The sequence below is a fragment of the Hippopotamus amphibius genome, chromosome 6 (genome assembly GCF_030028045.1).
Source record: "Hippopotamus amphibius kiboko isolate mHipAmp2 chromosome 6, mHipAmp2.hap2, whole genome shotgun sequence".
NCBI lineage: Eukaryota > Metazoa > Chordata > Mammalia > Artiodactyla > Hippopotamidae > Hippopotamus > Hippopotamus amphibius.
This window is the reverse complement of record NC_080191.1, coordinates 60882161-60901704: the sequence shown is the minus strand read 5'-3', so window position 1 is coordinate 60901704 and position 19544 is coordinate 60882161. Positions and strand designations below refer to the sequence as shown.

At 42.6% G+C, this 19544-nt stretch overlaps 1 protein-coding gene across 9 annotated transcripts in view; it reads right to left on the bottom strand.

The window, feature by feature from the left end:
- The window catches only part of TULP4 (TUB like protein 4), a 228360-nt gene that overhangs the window by 34735 nt on the left and 174081 nt on the right, over positions 1-19544 (bottom strand). For all 9 annotated transcript variants that reach the window (XM_057738408.1, XM_057738416.1, XM_057738414.1 and 6 more), the window contains 2 exons: positions 17917-18051; positions 11137-11303 (listed from right to left, as the gene is read on the bottom strand). In XM_057738408.1, the coding sequence (XP_057594391.1) occupies positions 11137-11303; positions 17917-18051 (302 nt within the window). The remainder of the gene's footprint in view (positions 1-11136; positions 11304-17916; positions 18052-19544) is intronic.

Genomic DNA, 19544 nt, shown 5'->3' with positions numbered 1-19544 from the left:
CATAGTGGCTGTACCAACTTACATTCCCACCAACAGTGCAGGAGAGTTCCCTTTTCTCCAAATCCTCTCCAACATTTATTGTTTCTAGAGTTTTCGATGATGGCCATTCTGACTGATGTGAGGTGATACCTCATTGTGGCTTTGACTTACATTTCTCTAATGATTAGTGATGTTGAGCATCTTTTCATGTGTTTGTTGGCCATCTGGGTGTCTTCTTTGGAGAAATGTCTATTTAGGTCTTCTGCCCATTTGTGGATTGGGTTATTTGCTTTTTCGGTATTAAGCTGCATGAGCTGCTTGTATATTCTGGAGATTAATCCTTTGTCAGTTGCTTCGTTGGTGAGTATTTTCTCCCATTCTGAGGGTTGTCTTCTTGTCTTGTTTATGGTTTCTTTTGCTGTGCAAAAGCTTTTAAGTTTCATTAGGTCCCATTTGTTTATTCTTGTTTTTATTTCCATTATTCTAGGAGGTGGGTCAAAAAGGATGTTGCTTTGATGTATGTCATAGAGTGTTCTGCCTATGGAGTTTTATAGTGTCTGGCCTTACATTTAGGTCTTTCATCCATTTTGAGTTTTATTTTTGTGTATGGTGTTACGAAATGTTCTAATTTCATTCTTTTACATGTTGCTGTCCAATTTTCCCAGCGCCACTTGTTGAAGAGGCTGTCTTTTTTTCCACTGTATGTTCGTGCGTCCTTTGTCAAAGATAAGGTGCCCATATGTGCTTCGGTTTACCTCTGGGTTCTCTATTCTGTTGCACTGATCTTCCTTTCTATTTCTGTGCCAGTACCATACTGTCTTGATCCCTGTGGCCTTGTAGTATGGTTTGAAGTCAGGAAGCCTAATTCCACCAACTCTGTCTTTCCTTCTCAAGATTGCTTGGGCTATTCGGGGTCTTTTGCATTTCCATACAAATCGTAAGATTTCTTGTTCTAGTTCTGTGAAAAATGCTATTGGTAATTTGATCGGGATTGTGTTGAATCTGTAAATTGCTTTGGGTAGGATAGTCATTTTCACAATGTTGATTCTTCCAATCCAAGAACATGGTATGTCCCTCCATCTGTTTGTATCGTCTTTGATTTCTTTCATCAGTGTCTTATAGTTTTCTGCATACAGGTCTTTTGCCTCCTTAGGCAGGTTTATTCCTAGGTATTTTATTCTTTTTGTTGCAATGGTAAATGGGAGAGTTTCCTTAATTTCTCTTTCTGCTCTTTCACTGTTAGTGTATAGGAATGCAAGAGATTTCTGTGTGTTCATTTTGTATCCTGCAGCTTTACCAAATTCACTGATTAGCTCAAGTAGTTTTCTGGTGGCATCTTTAGGATTTTCTATGTATAGTATCATGTCATCTGCAAACAGTAACAGTTTTACTTCTTTTCCAATTTGGATTCCTTTTATTTCTTTTTCTTCTCTGATTGCTGTGGCAAGGATTTCCAAAACTATGTTGAACAGTAGTGGCAAGAGTGGACATCCTTGTCTTGTTCCTGATCTTAGAGGGAATGCTCCCAGCTTTTCACCATTGAGAATGATGTTTGCTGTGGGTTTGTCACACATGGCCTTTATTATGTTGAGGTAGGTTCCCTCTATGCCCATCTTCTGGAGAGTTTTTATCATAAATGGGTGTTGAATTTTGTCAAAAGCTTTTTCTGCATCTATCAAGATGATCATGTGGTTTTTATCCTTCAGTTTGTTAACATGATGTATCACATTGACTGATTTGCGTATATTGAAGAATCCTTGCATCCCAGGGATCAACCCCACCTGATCATGGTGTATGATCCTTTTAATGTGTTGTTGGATTCTGTTGGCTAGTATTTTGTTGAGGATTTTTGCATCTATATTCATCAGTGATATTGGCCTGTCATGTTCTTTTTTTTGTGACATCTTTGCCTGGTTTTGGTATCAGGGTGATGATGGCCTCGTAGAATGAGTTTGGGAGTGTTCCTCCTTCTGCTATAATTTGGAAGAGTTTGAGAAGGATAGATGTTAGCTCTTCTCGAAATGTTTGATAGAATTCACCTGTGAATCCATCTGGCTCTGGGCTTTTGTTTGTTGGGAGACTTAATCACAGTCTCAATTTCAGTACTTGTGATTGGTCTGTTCATAGTTTCTATTTCTTCATGGTTCAGTCTTGGAAGATAGTATTTTTCTAAGAATGTATCCATTTCTTCCAGGTTATCCAATTTATTGGCATATGGTTGCTTGCAGTAGTCTCTCATGATCTTCTGTATTTCTGTGGTGTCAGTTGTTACTTCTCCTTTTTCATTTCTATTTCTCTTGATTTGCATCTTCTCCCTTTTTTTCCTGATGAGTCTGGCTAATGGTTTAACAATTTTGTTTATCTTCTCAAAGAACCAGCTTTTAGTTTCATTGATCTTTGTTACTGTTTCCTTCATTCTTTTTCATTTATTTCTGATCTGATCTTTATGATGTCTTTCCTTCTGCTCACTTTGGGTTTTTTTTGTTTTTCTTTCTCTAACTGTTTTAGGTGTAAGGTTAGGTTGTTTATTTGATAATTTTCTTGTTTCTTGAGGTAGGACTGTATTGCTATAAACTTCCCTCTTAGAACTGCTTTTGCTGTGTCCCATAGGTTTTGGGTTGTTATGTTTACAGTGTCATTTGTTTCTAGATATTTTTTGATTTCCTCTTTGGTTTCTTTAGTGATTTCTTGGTTGTTTAATAGCATATTGTTTAGCCTCCATGTGGTTGTATTTTTTACAGTTTTTTTCCTGTAACTGATATCTGGTCTCATGGTGTTGTGGTCAGAGAAGATGCTTGATATAACTTCAATATTCTTGAATTTACTGAGGCTTGATTTGTGACCCAAGATGTGATCTATCCTGGAAAATGTTCCATTTGCACTTGAGAAGAAAGTGTATTCTGCAGTTTTTGGATGGAATGCCCTATAAATATCAATTAAGTCAAGATGGTCTAATGTGTCATTTAAAGCTTCTGTGTCCTTATTTATTTTCTGTTTGGATGATCTGTCCATTGGTGTAAGTGGGGTGTTAAAGTCTCCTACTATTATTGTGTTACTGTTGATTTCCCTTTTATGGCTGTTAGCATTTGCCTTATGTATTGAGGTGCTCCTATGTTGGGGGCATAGATATTTCTTGGATGGATCCCTTGATCATTATGTAGTCCTTTCTTGTCTCTTGTAATAGTCTTTACTTTAAAGTCTAACTTGTCTGATATGAGTATTGCTACTCCAGCTTTCTGTTGACTTCTACTTGCATGGAATATCTTTTTCCATCCCTTTACTTTCAGTCTGTATGTGTCCCTAGGTCTGAAGTGGGTTTCTTGTAGGCAGCATATAGAAGGGTCTTGTTTTTGTATCCATTCAGCCAGTCTGTGTCTTCTGGTTGGAGCATTTAATCCTTTTACATTTAAGGTGATTATCGATATGTGTTTTCCTATTACCGTTTTCTTAATGGTTTTGGGTTTGTTTTTGTAGGTCTTTTCCTTCTCTTGTGTTTCCTACTTAGAAAAGTTCCTTAAGCAATTGCTGTAAGGCTGGTTTGGTGGTGCTGAATTCTCCTAACATTTGCTTGTCTGTAAAGCTTTTGACTTCTCTGTTGAATCTGAAGGAGATTCTTGCTGGGTAGAGTATTCTTGGCTGTAGGTTTTTCTCTTTCAGAACTTTCAGTATATCCTGCCATTCCCTTTTGGTCTGCAGAGTTTCTGCAGAAAGATCAGCTGTTATCCTTATGGGTTTTCCCCACTATGTTATCTGTTGCTTTTCTCTTGCTGCTTTTAATATTTTTTCTTTGTGTTTAATTTTCATTACTTTGATTAATATGTGCCTCAGGGTATTTCTCCTTGGGTTTATTCTGTATGGGACTCTCTGTGCTTCTTGGACTTGGTTAATTATTTCCTTTCCCATGTTGGGGAAGTTTTCCACTATAACCTCTTCAAATATTTTCTCAGACCCTTTCTTTTTTTCTTCTTCTACTGGGATGCCCATGATTCGAATGTTGGTGCGCTTAATGTTGTCACCAAGGTCTCTGAGACTGTCTTCCATTCTTTTTATTCTTTTCTCTCTTTCCTGCTCTGTGGCAGTTATTTCCCCCATTCTATCTTCCAACTCACTTATTCGTTCTTCTGCCTTAGTTATTCTGCTGTTTATAGCACCTAGAGTATTTTTAATTTCAGTTATTTTGTTGTTCATTACTGTTTGTTTGCTCTTTAGCTCTTCTGAGTCCTTATTAACTGTTTCTTGTATTTCCTCTATTTTGTTGTCGAGATTTTGGATCATCTTTACCATCATTACTCTGAATTCTTTTTCTGGCAATTTTCCTATTTCCTCTTCATTTATTTGGTCTTGTGGGGTTTTTTCCTGCTCCTTCGCCTGCATGGTGTTTCTTTGTTTTCTTATTTTGTCTAATTTATACGATTTGCTGTCTCCTTTCCCTATGCTGCCTGGTAGCAATTCCTCATTTCTGCCCTCTGCCCCCTGTGGTGGGGTTTGTCCAGTGTCTTGAGTAGGCTTCCTGGTGGGGGGGTCTGGTGCCTGCTTTCCAGTGTGTGGCTCTGTGTCTTTTCTCTCTGATGAGGAGGGCTGTGTCAGGTGGTGTGTTTTAGGCTATCTGTGAGGTTAATATGGCTTTAAGGCAGTCTGTGTGCTGATGGGTGGGTTTGTGTTCCTGTCTTGTTTGTAGTTTGGTGTGAGGTGTCCAGCACTGGCAGTTGCAGACAGTCGGATGAAGCCAGGTCTTAGACTCTGATACAGGGCTCCGTGAGAGTTCTCTGCAGTTAATCTTCCCTGTGTCTGAGGACTCCCTAGTAGCCTAGCATCCTGGATTCAGTGCTCCCTCCCCAGAGCCTCCTACTTGACTTCTGACGGAGTAGTCCAGACTTCAGAGGTTGCTTGTCCCGGCAATAAAGGGGTTTAAAGAAGACTGTCCAAGCCCCAGACTAATGACAGAGTGTTGAGTCAAACAAATACTAAATCAAGGAAACACATACATGTATAAGACACACAAATACTGAATGCAATAGAACATAAGGCACTAGAAAGACCTGACAGAAGAATCCCAGTATACCATCAGACAATCAAAGAGAAAACCAACAGAAATTCAAAAGCAAAAAACAAACAAACAAAAACAAAACAAAAAACAAAACACCACACACACACAAACACAAATCCAGGGAGACTGCTCATTTATTTTTATAGCATATGCCCCATATAAGATAATAAAGCAGCAAAATAAATACTGGTACCTTTGCCATAATAAATCTCAAAGCTATATTAGAAAAGTAAGGAAGACTGTACAACTAGTGAGAGCTGATACTCTTGACGATTTTGAGGTGTCACTGACACGGAGGAATTCATGTCATAGACCACTGAGTCTGAGGCTAGTCAGTAGGGCCACAACCTCTTGGGACCTCTATTAGTCCTGTAAGCCCGTAGGAGGTCCTACTACCTGGGATCCAATGCACGGCGTGGTGATTACAGTTAACAATACTGTACAAATACTCAGAAGTTGCTAAGAGAGAAGAGCTTAGATGTTCTCACCACAGAAAAGAAATGGTAATTATGTGACATGAGGGAGCTTTTAGCTAACCTCTTGGAGGTAATCATACTACAATACACAAGTGTAGCAAATCCACACATGGTAGATCTTACGCTTACAAAGTGTCCATATCAAGTATATCTTAATAAAGCTGGAAATAAATAAATAAGAAAATTAACACATACAACAAAATCCTTTTATACCTTGTTTATACTTTTATGGTTTTTTACACATCATCTTACTTTTTACAAGTCTCATTTCCTGCTGGTGCTCACTTTCCTGTGCTGTTTACTGGTTCTCCAGCCTACACAGCCCTGGCTACAAGTATTCTGTTGTTTCAGAAAGGACAGGAGTTGAGGCAGTAGTAAACACACGTGCCTACAGATGTGGGGTGGGGGCATCCTGACTCAGCGGCCTCACCCTCAGCAATTTCTGCAGCCCCTGGGACCCACTGCTGCAGGTAGAAAAGGGATCCCCTGCTCGCCACCCCCGGCCTCACCCACTGAGCACATGTCCCCCAGACACGTCCCACCCACCACGATTAACTGCAGCCTAAGAGAACCATGTCCAATGTTCTCTTCCAGAAAACTTGGGAACACACGAGGGCGCACACAGACGTGAATCCCACAGATGAATGTTTTTGTTTGCACAGCTGCCTTCTGCTTGGGAGAGACTCATCTGTAAATCTGTGAACTTCATGGCTTTCTCAAATTGCACAACATGACTATTTTTAGAACCGATGGCTAGAACTGTGAAGTTGATAACATTCAAGTCTTAATTTGTGTAGGCATTTTGCACGTAAATCTAAGGCAAAAGGGCAAGACAATGAGCTGTGTCTGGGGAGCGTAGGTGTGGTGGGAGCCTGCTGCTTTGGTGAGTTTGCCAGCCTGATGCCAGGGGTCCCTGGGCCAGAGAGGTGGGACATTCACATGGAGCTTGGGGAGCGGCCTCAGGCTGTCCCTCTCTCCATGTCAGATGCCAGCCACTTAACAAGGAAAGCAGGTTAGTTTGCTCACCCTACTTCCCCTGCCACAGCATCATGGAAGGTCAAAGGCCACTTTCTGCCCCTTATGGCATATGAAGAGACACTAAATATCTCCTGACCTCATCTGCTGCTGCTACATGGTCACATGATCCACGCCACGCATCCTTCCAGTCATCTACTCACCTCCTGAACTGTCAATCAGTCAGTCAGTAAATCCCTGTTAAATGTATGTAGTGGGCCAGACACAAGCTGGGCATTTGGGGATTGACAGTGAATGTAAGAAACTCCCTGCCTTCACAGAGCTGACGCTCCTGAGGAGGGAGAGGGGGAGAGAAGTGTCTCAGGCTCTGTGACAGGGACTGACTACTTGATGGTGTCAGCTAGTGAAAATGCTATGCGGTAACAACAGCAGGATAAGGGGCTAGAGACAGAGCCAAGGGGGTCGTGTCAGACAGGGGAGCAGAGAAAGCTTCCACGGAGGAAGTTTCAGCAGAGACCTGAGATGAGGTTGCTGGTGGTGCTGGTTACTGGAGCTGGAAGCGTCCTCACCACACCATTTCTGTGTGCAGCAGTGAGCTGCATGGGGTGCTCTAAAAACTTCAGGGGAATAAAAAGCAGGGTGTCCTTTCCATGTTAAAGATAAGCTCTTCAAGCAGGATTAGAATCAACAGACAACAAAAGGATCAAACCAGCCACAGTGACCCGAGAGAGAGAAGAGGCTGTTCAGGTACAGGGCTTCTGGCTGATGGGGCCCCTGGCTGAGGAGGCAGACCCCAGGAATGTCAGAGGGGTCTCCTGTCTCCCAATCACTTTCCCTCCTTTCTGAGCGCCCCTAAGAAGAAGGTGGGGATCTCTGTCTTACAGAAAATGCACTTCAAATGTTTCACAGCCCCTGGTAGAAAGGGGTGTTTAATGTTTGTACAGGTGTGTATATAGAAGGAAAGCCTTTCAGAGGAGTTCACTTTTAAAGAGACCAAGGTGGTGACTGGTAACCATAAAATTGTGTTGGTTGGAGCCATGGACAGTTCTGAAGTTATAACGACTTGGCCACCAACTACACTGCAGTAATAAAAGCTAGCTCAGGATTCAGTCACCCAAATCTCCATTTGAAAAGAACACACCATTCTTATATTTTATAAACAGATATCCCAGAAAGGACTTTTTCATCTACTTACAGCAAACAATGGGAAACGCACACCTATGGCAGCTTTGAGAGAACAGGTAGAATTAATTCTCAACAAAAGGAGGCAAATGTAGTTCTGCTAAAGGAGTCTCCTTCAAGAGCACAGAAGTCTATGACCATAAACACATTCTTTCATCTGATTTTTCAGTTTCCACACCTATCTTCTTCCTCTTTTAATTTTCTACCCAAATATCTTACATCAACACCTGAAACTTACAGAATATAAGGAAACTCCACCAACTTGCCATTAATGCCAAAAAAGATCATAAAGCTAAAACACACAAACATACAAACAAACCAACCACCAAAACCCAACCATCTAACCAAATAAAAACACACAGACCTGAATTACTAAAGCCTGTGAACTTCAGTGAGTGGTGCTAACCCTCAAAATCTGTGGTTGGATGATTAGATATAGAATTATGTATAAATGGTTACAGACAGCAGCTGGTGAGATCGACTCTAGACTTTTAAGTTACATCAGGAAGGAAAGGGAAGGAAATTACAGTGTATTTCCTTCTAAGAGCTTCATCCACAGGCACTGCTGTTATGAGTAAATCAGGAGAATCAGTTTCAAAGTGAGGTTGTCGCAAGATTGTGCTGGGCAACGGCTTTTTACCCAATAACCTACAATCTCATTTACTTGGAAATAAATTATCCAATCTAAACTGCATTTACTTCTTTTTATAAACAGCTCAATAAATTGCCTAACTTCCTTCCTGCTATAAAAACGTTCCTGTCTTTGGACAACTTGAATAGCATAGTACAGACATGTGATTCTAGAATCATCACAGACAACAGTTAAGTTGGCGCTACAATCAATATTGTACTTGGTTTTTAATAGCATCATTATTTAACTTTATATCATTGAGGCAATTTTTCCAATGGTTGAAACAGACCCTCAAATGAAAAGAGTCAACAATTTATTAAAATGCTGAGACACTGTGTGAATATCTTTCTCCAAAGGAAGATGAGCTATGCCCTTCTCTTATCCCTGAGGCTCAAATGGTTTAAATTCAGGACCTATGTTAGCTTCATGAGATTGCTGATGAGAACTTTTGCAATGGTTAAGGCCATCAATCTTCTAGTACATTCCAAACACAGTGAAGATCAGAAAAATGAACAAATTGTGGTCTTTGACTTAAAGAAAATAGGGCAAATAAATAGAAAAGTGTAATATATGCCAGAGGTACTAAGCATATGTCAACAACCGTCCATCCATCAATCCCTTGAACAAATATTTATGGAGCACCTACTATGTTCCAGGCAATGCACTGGCAGTAGGGCCACAATTACTGTGTAAATAAGGGAATCTCTCCTTCAATCCCAAATCTACAGGGACTCCAATATCCACGTTTATTCTGCCACACACCATGGCCTCATGCTAACGGCTTAATTCTGTTCCACTTTAGCTCTTCCTGGGTTTGCCTCATCACTTAGAATTACGTCACTTCTCAAATAGGAATCTGAATTTCCTATCCAAGAACAGCTTCCCATCCTGTGTTTATCACTTCTTCCTGAACATGCCTTACTATGACTTTATATTACTTGCCAGTCTCTGGTCATAGAGCTTCTACCCAGCCAGATTCCATGGCTACCCATTTCTATATCATCCTTCGCAGTTCCCTAAATTCCTTCCATTTTTAGTCTCTCTGCAATGTGAATCTCTCCAATTTCTAACTTCAAGCAGCCTGTACCACTTCTGCTGCTAGCGGGTGGCAGTGGTGGCCTGGGCAATGCTGACTCTCACTTTAAAACCACGCTGTCCCACTCCAGCTGGGGTCTGAGTTCAGCTTGTTACCTTGAATGGCTCCTGCATCACATTCTACACTCCAGCACACAGAGCTTCGAGCTCAGGGCCAGCTGCATAGGAGCCCCTCAAAATACATTTGCTGGATGCTTGAACAAACAAACAAGCAAATATGCTTATCTGCCACAGAAGATATGCTATTGTCAAAAGACACATTGAAATCCTACAACTCAACAATAAAAAAACCAGCAATCCAATTCGGAAATGGGCAAGGGTCTTGAATAGACATTTTCCCAAGGAAGATATACAAGTGGCTAACAAGGAAAAGATATTCAACATAACTAACCAACAGGGCCATACAAATCAAAACCACAATGAGATACCACCTCATGCCTGTTTGGATGGCTACTGTCCAAAAACCAGAAAATAACAAGTGCTGGCAAGGATGTGGAGAAGCTGGAATCTTTGTGCACTGCTGGTGGGAATGTAAGGTGGTGCAGCCACCGTGAAACAGGATGGCAGCTCCTCAAAAAGTTAGACACAGAATTACCATATAACCTAGCAATTCAACTTCTAGGCATTTACCCAAAAGAACTGAAAGCAGCATCTCAAAGAGATATTTGTATATCTCTGTTCATAGAAGCATTATTCATAATAGTCAAAAGCTGGAAGGAAACCAAACATCCATTGATGGATGAATGGATAAACAAGATGTAGTGTACACACACAATGGCAGATTATTTAGCCTTAAAAAGGAACGAAATTCTGACGCAGGCTACAATGTGGATGACCCTCTAGGACATTATGCTAAATGAAATAAGCCAGACACAAAAAGACAAACACTGTATGGTTCCACTTATATCAGGTATATAGAACAGTCAAATTCATAGGAAAAAGAAGGTAGAGATAGTTTCAGTTTTGTAAGATGAAAAAGTTCTTGACTGGTTACACAATTATGTAATACATGTAAAAATGGTTAAGACGGTACATTTTGTTATGTGTATTTTACTACAATTAAAAATATATATATATATTTAAATAATTAATAACTGCACCTAATTACAAATATCCCCAAATCTGGTACACCTGTCTCTCTGATGAGCTGGGTAAGATTAGGACTTAAGTCCCCAGTTTATCATCACCCCCGCCAACCATCAATGCACTCTCAAACCTGTCTCCACTGCACCTCCACTGTAGTGGAATTTTGCCTCCACTATAACTGATCCAGACCAGAAACGTGGTAGTCTAAAGATTTCTGGGAAATAAAAACAAATAGAAAGGGGCCCACACGTGTACTTTTCTTAAAGACCTTTAAGCTTTTTTACTTATTGTTTAACAATAATTTAGTTTAAATGTAAAAGTACATTACTGGCATAACCAACAAAATCAGAGTAAATAAATGAAGATTCAACATTTACTTCTCTGCAAGTTTCTGAATTTTCTTCAGAATGATGATAAATACCAGCTCACTCTGTTTACTCACTGTGCACTCATTTGGGAATGGAAATGGGTGTATTTTGGTTAAAAGGCAAAAACTTCTTTTTCCCTTACTTCTTCTGGTTTATACCCCATAATTTAATTTAGGTCAATAGAAGATTAAAATCTGTCAAGGATAATTACAAGCAGAACCAGCTCACGAGTATTTAACAGAGGTTGGGCGCAAACTAACACATCTGCGTCACAGCGCGTCTGACACACGTCCTTACCTGCACAAGCGTGTCCAGTGTAAAGATGTGCTCGCCTCGAACATTGTAGAACTTGACCATGGCACTCTTCAGAAGAGGGCCATTGGGAAGATCACCGAACTGGGTCGGGCGTTCCATACCAGCGACTGCCAGGAGGTCTCCCTGCGTGCACCACTGAGCCACCACCTCTGAAATCACAAAGAGGAAAACGGTCAGCACCAGGCTGGGGACCCTTCCTCAACTTTCATTTAAGTAGTTGAAGAAATGGAACCACTGAGCACATACAATGGCGGCTCTTCCCCTTTCTTTCATGAAGACAACAGCTACCCATTTCTCTGAAGACAACAGAGACTCTAACAGATGGTGACAGCAGTTCCCCTGAAACACATCTAAATCAAGAGAAAACCATGTATGATAAATACTGACGCCAATACCAGCACTTCCACAATGAGATGTGCAGAACTCTGAGAGTGCAGATAAGATCATAAAACCCACAACTGTCCATCCTAAGTGCTCTTCCCACTGCTGTGCCCCCTCTCCCAGAGATGACTCAGAGAGTTTACAAATGCTAAAAGTGAAATGTAGATCAAGAGCAGAGCCTAAATCTAATTCATTTTCTGTGCACCACTAGGCAGATGAAGTTCAGGTAAACGACACATCTGCATATGAAGGCCTTGACTTTTACTCAACATTTGGATGTTGCAGGGGCTCAGAAAAGATACTTCTGTTGGGTGTTAGTGTTGTCAGAGAAATTTTCACACTGAAGATGTGATGCTCACCTACAAGCCATTCAGGACATGTACGAAATGGCTAGTAAATGGTCTAATTCCAATGTGAGCAATACACTTTTTCTTGCTGGTAAAACAAGCTATTGCTGCAGTAAGACTTACAGCATAGTTTTCCTCCCTCAAGACCCTAAAACCGTATCTTGTTTATCCAGAGATTCCTGAAATCTGGAAGTCTGCCACCTATTCTGCAGAGAGCCTGGAATTTAAAGGTGCACTGCCATGACAAGGGATGGACTTCAGAGCTGGGTCTAGAATTCGGCAGTTTCTAAGCTCCACCAGGTCACGTGTGACCACAGCAGTGCTCTCTTATTCACGCATGGTACCAATTCTGATGTCAACACTAGCACACTCTGAGGTCACCGAGGTCTCCTAACTTCCCTGGAAGACTGGACAGACCCAGGGAACTGAGAGCCTGCTTGTCAAGTCAGCCACAGACAGAATCTAGAGACAGAGGTAGCAGAGGGCGGAGAGGAAGCAGTTATGAACAAACACAAAATGAAAAAACTCAACAATCTGAGACAGTAAAAGCATTAGTAAATAGAGGGTTTTTTCTTTTTTTTTTTTATAGACAGATATTAAGTACAAACCAGAAAATGAAAGATAACTTAAAAGAATCAAGTAAGTGTCCTGATGAACGAGATTTAAAGAAAGACGAGAGGGGACGGCAGAGGACATGTACGTGGACTAAAATGTGCTCTGGACACGCAAATGGCTCGATGCCTCGGTGAAAAGCCTGGTCGTGATAATGAACCTGAAATGACCATCTCTGGTTGGCAGCGTTGGAAATACAAGGAGGTCAAAAGGAGAAGCAACTAACACTGACAGGTAAGGATAACAGAGGGAGTCTACGGTTGAGGACAGAAACCTCACTGCAGTAGGGCAGAAATGAGGATGACAGCACGCACTTCCCAGGCCCCTCAGCTGACCTGCTTCAGTCGGCTCAGGTGAGTGAACACCTGCACCGTTCTCTCTGGTCTTTATTTATTTTAGTAAGTTCTGTTACATGCTTATTTTTCCCAATGGATAAGCGGGAGGTTGCCCCTGCAAGGCGGACCCAGACACACAAGCCGTCCGGTGGATGCTCAGCGACTACTACGGCGAGCACTGAGTGCTCAAGGCAGCTGTTTGCTGGATGGCAATCCTGGGTAGGCGTGAGTCCAGATTCTCACAAGCAAATGCATGGTTATAAAGTTATACTCAGACAGTTCAGTCCCCAAAGGCAAGTCGTTCTTATGAAAAGAGCAAATTTCATGAGAATGATGCCATTTCTTGTTCTGATGATTGTACAACCAGGAACAGAAAAGGATGCAGAGACATGTGTGGGCCCCTTGATACTGAGCATAAACCAGGCCTGATCCACATGACAGGCGCGCTGTCGTCAGGGGAACAGGCCACCTCACAAAGCCCAGGCCCAAAACATTCAGGAGGGGGACTAAGAAAGAAAAACCTAGCACTGTTCAGTGTCAACCAGGGGTACGCCAATGCTCTACAGGGGCTGAATTCCTAGGGTTGGAGTTCAAAATCCTCTTAAATTAGTCCAGAATGAAAGAAGAATCAAATATTGATTCCATTTCTAGATGTCACGATGAGGAAGGAGCGAGGATACAGAAGCCGGGATGTGGTCAGGACAGAGCCTTTCCTGTCTCAAATATTTCCGGTAAGCTATGACTGCCTTATGTTAGAAAATACTTCCCAGTATCTCTGCCCAGTGTTTTAGTAATAATTTCATTTGTTTGAATCTCTAAAAATTTGCTTCAAAATATCACCTAAAAGGAACAGACTAACACTTTATTCAGTCAGACTCCTTTCACTTTTCCTGAAGCTCTTAGCCCAGAGTCTCCAAGGATGTGCAAAGTTTCAAAGCACAAAAAAGGCTCATCTTCCTGAAGCACAGATTTTTATTGATGATTCTGAGGTGTGTGTGAGGTTTTGGTCTCTTAAGCATTTTACACAAAGAAAACCAGCAGAATTATACTACACTACTGTAGCCAGACAGTGCTGTGGATCTTTTTTGGTAAAAGCCTGGAGACTCAACTTTTACATGTAGTCAGCAATGAGAAAATCTGACTCTTTTGTGGTAACAAGAGCCCGCTGTGTGGTATCAGTGCTGGTTCAAACAAAGGCAGCAGGTGTGAGCGGAGGAGGGCAGCGCCCTTCCCCACGGCTACGTGCACGGCTGCACGGCGACATGAGGCTCACGCATGCCTCTGTCCCTCAGACGGCCACGTGAGTGACTCATCTTCTGTTAGTCATTAGACATGCATGTGTGTGTGTGTGTCTGTGTGTATTCATGTGTCCAGAGAGAGGGAGAGAGAGAGCAAAGGAAAAAGAAACAAATTAAGTAGTAAAGCATAGGATGGTAAAATAATGGGTACTTTTTTTTTTACCTTAATAACAATGATTTTAGTGAGCACACTAAGGAATGAAAAAAAGCATTTGCACATATTCAGTGAGGACAATGGGTACAAATCTGTATCAGCCCCAAATGTGGGAGTCAACAGCACCACTGATGGAAACCCCTCTGTCTCAAAACCCACTCTTGATTTTCTCAGTGTGCTCAACAAAATGATAAAAAGAAGAAATTCTACAAAACAAAAAAACAAAGCCCGGAGATTTGAAGTTTTTAAGTTTTAAGACAAATGTGGGGTGAAATGACAACTGGCTTTGAAAGCTTGCTTTCCTGCAAAGAGGCACTGGCTTGGTCAGAGTCTGAACTCATGGCTGAATCATTTTTCCTTGAAAGATAACAGAAATGCACCCGAAAAATATGCCACATTGGCATGAGAATTATGTAGAGCTAAAGGCAACTGAGAAGAAGCAGATACAAGAAAAGCTCTCTCCCTTCCCTCTACTTGTCTAAAAGCAGGACGTAAATCTGCAAAGGTGTCTGCCCATCCCCCACCAGGAAGGACAGAAATGAACCACTAGAAACAACTCTAGACCATTATCAGCACCAGAGCAATCTGCATAACAAACTTTACTAACTAGCCCTTATCTTCCATCAGTTCCCCCATGTATTTACCTTCCCACAATTTGCTGTCCTATAAATATAAAGTCTTCTCCTTCAACATCTTGTCACTTCTTTAAAAATGTATTGTTCCTTTGTTAAAACAGGCTATCTAAACCCTTTGAGCTACTCATCTCTGTGTGCTTCCACAGGTAAATACAACATAGAGCAGAGCACGTGCTGTTAAACTTCTGTGTGTTTTTCTCTGGGCAATCAGTCTTTTGTCAGTTTAATTCACAGGGCCCAGTCTGAGAACTTAAGATGGGCAGAGGGGAAGTCTTCTGCTACATCCTCAAGAAAGAGGAAAGTCACAATAAAGGGTAAAAACCCCAAATAAGGTGAACCAATTTACAGTTCACTGTGTGATACACAGAAGCCCCCAAAATTGGGATACTCAGCAGATTTTTCTACAAAGTAGAACTTCCTCTGCACATATCTGCAAAGCAAAATCCCCCCAGCCCCACAAATCTGCAATGGAGATGGAGTTGACGGGGTGGGGAAGAGGGCTGGCTGTGGGGACTACAAGGGGTCCAGCACTATAAGTTCTTGTGCACGTGACACAAATTACAGTGTTGGCGACAAGCTGGGGAATACCAGGAGTCACTTTTCTTCACTGGAAAAGTTCTCTGATGATGTTTCTTCAAGACAGTAAAAGAAAAATACTAGAATACAGATCTTCCTTGACTTACAATGGGGTTACACTCGATAAACCCATCGTAAGTTGAAAATGCATTTAATACACCTAACCTTCCAAACATCATAGCTTAGCCTTACCCACCTTAAACATGCTCACATTAGCCTACAGTTTGGACAAAATCATCTAACACAAAGCCAATTTTATAATAGTGTTGAATATCTCATGTAATTAACTGAATACTGTACTGAAAGTGAAAAACAGAGTGTCTGGGTACAGAGTGGTTATAAGTATACAGGTTGTTGACTCTCGTGATCTCGGGGCTGCCTGGGAGCTGTGCTTGCTGCCACGGCCCAGCATCACGAGAGAGGATGGGACTGCATATCACTAGCCTGGGAAAAGATCCAAGTTCAAAATTCAAAATACAGTTTCTACCAAATGCATATCACTTTTGCACCATCATAAAGTTGAAAAATCCAAAGTTGAACCACAGTAAGTCGGGGACCATCTGTACCTTAGGAGTCAAGTGACCAACCTGTCCATGATAGGACAGGTTACCGTGGATGGAAGACGCTGCTGCGAGCCATCTCTGACAGCACCTGGTGACCTCGTCCCAGTGTTTCCTAACATATTCCAGAAAGTGGTAGACAAAAATAAATTTTCAAAAAAATGATTGCTGTTCATACCATATGTAAGACCGAGTCCTTAAAATATTCTGAAACCAAGATAGAAAAGAAATTGCCTACATGCAGCACCTATCAGATGATACAAATTTACTGAAATGTCACCTAACTTTCTGAAATTAGGGAGACAGTACAAAAGCATCTTGTGCCATGAAGGTATAAATGACTGAAAACATTTCTAGATTAGACTTCGATTTCTAGTCAGCCACAAGAATGCTACATTTGCCTGTATTTTTAGGATAAAACTCAAGTCAAGAACTTTCACATTTGGGAGGGCTACTTTGGGTCACCTCCCCAAGTCACCTCACCTTCATACTCCCAAACTCTCATGCACATTGTGGGACTGTGTTAGAAGGGCTGCCCCGATCTAATCTAGTTTTATAGAGAACAAAAGAATACACACAAAAAATAAAGTTTCCATAGGTAGTTTCCAAGGTGGTGAAAAGTTAGAAAAACTCACCCTACAAAGAATACAAAGGAACTTGAGCAGTAATTATGACGTTTTCAGTCTCGATCAGATAGTTAGTAGAGAACAAACGACTGTAGAAACAGAGGCAGGGACTGGTGAAATTCATAAAGTTGGTTAAAAGGTTTAAAAACAGAATTTTAGAAGAACAAAAGTAGAGCGTGGATTACTAAACACATGGGAGAATTTCTGATGACCGTCTTCTTGTTTCTCCATGAAAGTCAGAAAATTCAGAAAAGAATTTACAGAAAAGTCCAAGTTCATCATCATCAAAAATATTTACTTGGCTCCTAAGGGTCCACCGGTGATACGAAGAAGGAAGTCTACATGTCCCTCCAGAGTTTATAGGCTCAATAATTCCTTACAAGTATAGTTTTGAAACAGCAAACGGAACACTTAGAAGAGGGAGTTCAACTTGTTTCCAAGAATATCCAATAGTTCTGAGACAGAATTAAGTGCTTGTGGGATGTGCAGGCAAGTGAGATGCCCTCCAGACAACCAACAGTTAAGCACACAGACTTGATTCTCTACATCCCTGGGATTCCTGAATAATTCAGACAAGAAGCACATGGCCAGGACTCTCTGGTCTGATGGCCAATTTTGAATGCCAGTAGCAAGCTAAACTGAAGGTTTCAGTTTGTGCTGCCCCCACTCCCTGGTTCCCATTCAGATTATAGTAGGTCTGTTAACATCAAGGACAAGAGGCAGCCCTGGAATTTCTGCACCGTACAATTCAACCCTGAAGAGGCAGAACTGTCTTTGCACAGAACTCAGTGGTATTCCTGAACTGCAAAATTCAGAACACTGTGAACACTTACAGACACCGAGTTTCTCTCAAGACAGCATTTCATAACGTCCCTCGGGAAGGCATCAGCCCCTGACTGCTGACCTTCACACGGAGGCCTCAGCTGTCTTGTGTGTTCTCTGCTGCCAGAGGTACGGCAGGTGCTGCCACCCAACACCCTCAATGTGGGCTAGAGGCGAGTACTCCACACCTGAGAGGATCGCTCCCGCCATGGGGGGAGAAGGGCGGGTGAAGGCGAACGTGACTGTTAGGAATCCCTCCTTAAGATGAGACTAGACAGGAACCGACTTGTTAGATAAGCAGAGGAGTGAAAGGAAGGACCTTAACGAACAGACTCCATGAAGCCCAGAAAAGGTCACTGCAGAAGCTGGGGTCTGACACCCAGCTGGGAAGGCTGGCTGCCTGGGCTGATCCGTACCTTTCAGCCCCGACTGGATGACAGTGGGAGACAAGTCGTCATAGTTGCTCATCAAGCTGATATCTCCTGAGGTGAAGCTGACGGTGAGCAGCGGCTTGACGTTCTGCACCGGAATGGGATATGCCGCTGGACCATCTGCGGGGACAGAAGTGCAGAGTGAGGAGGAGGCAACGAGCACGTGACCTGCAGCCAGGCCCGCCAGTTGCAGTCCAGGGAGGGCCTTGGAATCGCCTGACAGCGCACACCAGACTCCGGGCTGCGATGTTACCAAGGGAGGCAACACTGCATAGCACGTAGGAGCGACGCAAAGCGTCAGGGGCGCTTCCTGGAGAACCCTGGGACGAGAGGCAGTGGGGACCTCACGCTGAGGGCACCAGGTGGGGCTCCCTGGGCTCTGTGCTGAGAGTACATGTGAAAAGTTTATTAACCAGTGTGGTCTTGGGTTGCATGGTTCTGATGATGTGAAACATATATTATTTTAATGCCACATAAGGATGGTGGGAAGAGGGATGAAAATGTTTTCTTAATCCTGGTCCAGCGTACAGAGAAAAGCTGCCTTTCAACACTGAACGCACATTCACTGAACGTTATAGGAAATGAGCAGCCACTGTGAGTTCTTTGTTTTTACCAGAAGAGACCCCACAACTGGAGAGAAGGCCAAGGTCGAGTATGACTCACGCCCACTGCAAAGGCAGCAGAAAGGAATTCTGTTTTGTGCGTGCAAGGAGACGCGTGTACGTTAAGGAAGGAGCGTGAGGGAGGGTGCTCTGAATCCTCCCACTCGGGGTGGGCCAGCCTGACACCCGCTCGCCTCCCTGCTCAGCCCCACCTGTGGAGGATCCCCAGTTATGACTCTCCTTCGCTTCATTTTAGGATGCTGCATGTACCTACCTCTGTGCCCAAATTCCCCAGGCCACCAAGAAACCCTGCTCTGTCTGAAAGGCAAACCCCAGTCATCCTCCAAACTGGCCCACTGCTTCTGAGGAGGGTGACTGGTGAGAGCAACAGCAGGAACTGAATTCTGCTCTTAGCCTTACTCTGGACTTGCTTCATCAACTTGGTCTCTGGATCTTGTTTCTTCCCCTGATGAACAGGGATAAGCAAATATGCATTCAACCTAGTAAAGCTGTTTTAAAAGTACGCTGAGTCCAGTGTTGAAAGACACTGACTTTATCACAACGGGGAAGAGGAAGGATCAGCACTTTGGTCAAGGCTGGGGCCCCGCTGGGTGATGGATTTATGGGAACGAAGAAAACTCTCCCTCCTGAGACCCACCAATCCCAAAACACGACCACCAGTCCACATTTTTTTCATGTGTGAACATGGCCTTCTCTGTAAGCGAATGGATGAACACATATATGTGTACACCTCTGGGACGTGTGACTATCACATCTGGGACAGGAGGGAGAAGACAAAACAGAAGCACTCCAAGTACCAATGAGGACAGATGCTGACAGGGGAGAAAGTTAAAAATACTCTCCCTGGACCAGCCTTTCACAGGCCGAGCATGCCCACGGTCACAGGGAAGGACAGAAATCGTCCAGAGTGTGTCTTTAGCCCATCAAGGACACTCAGCCAGTGTTAGCACAGCCGCCCAGAAGTCCTGCAGCAGGTGACCACAGGGAGTC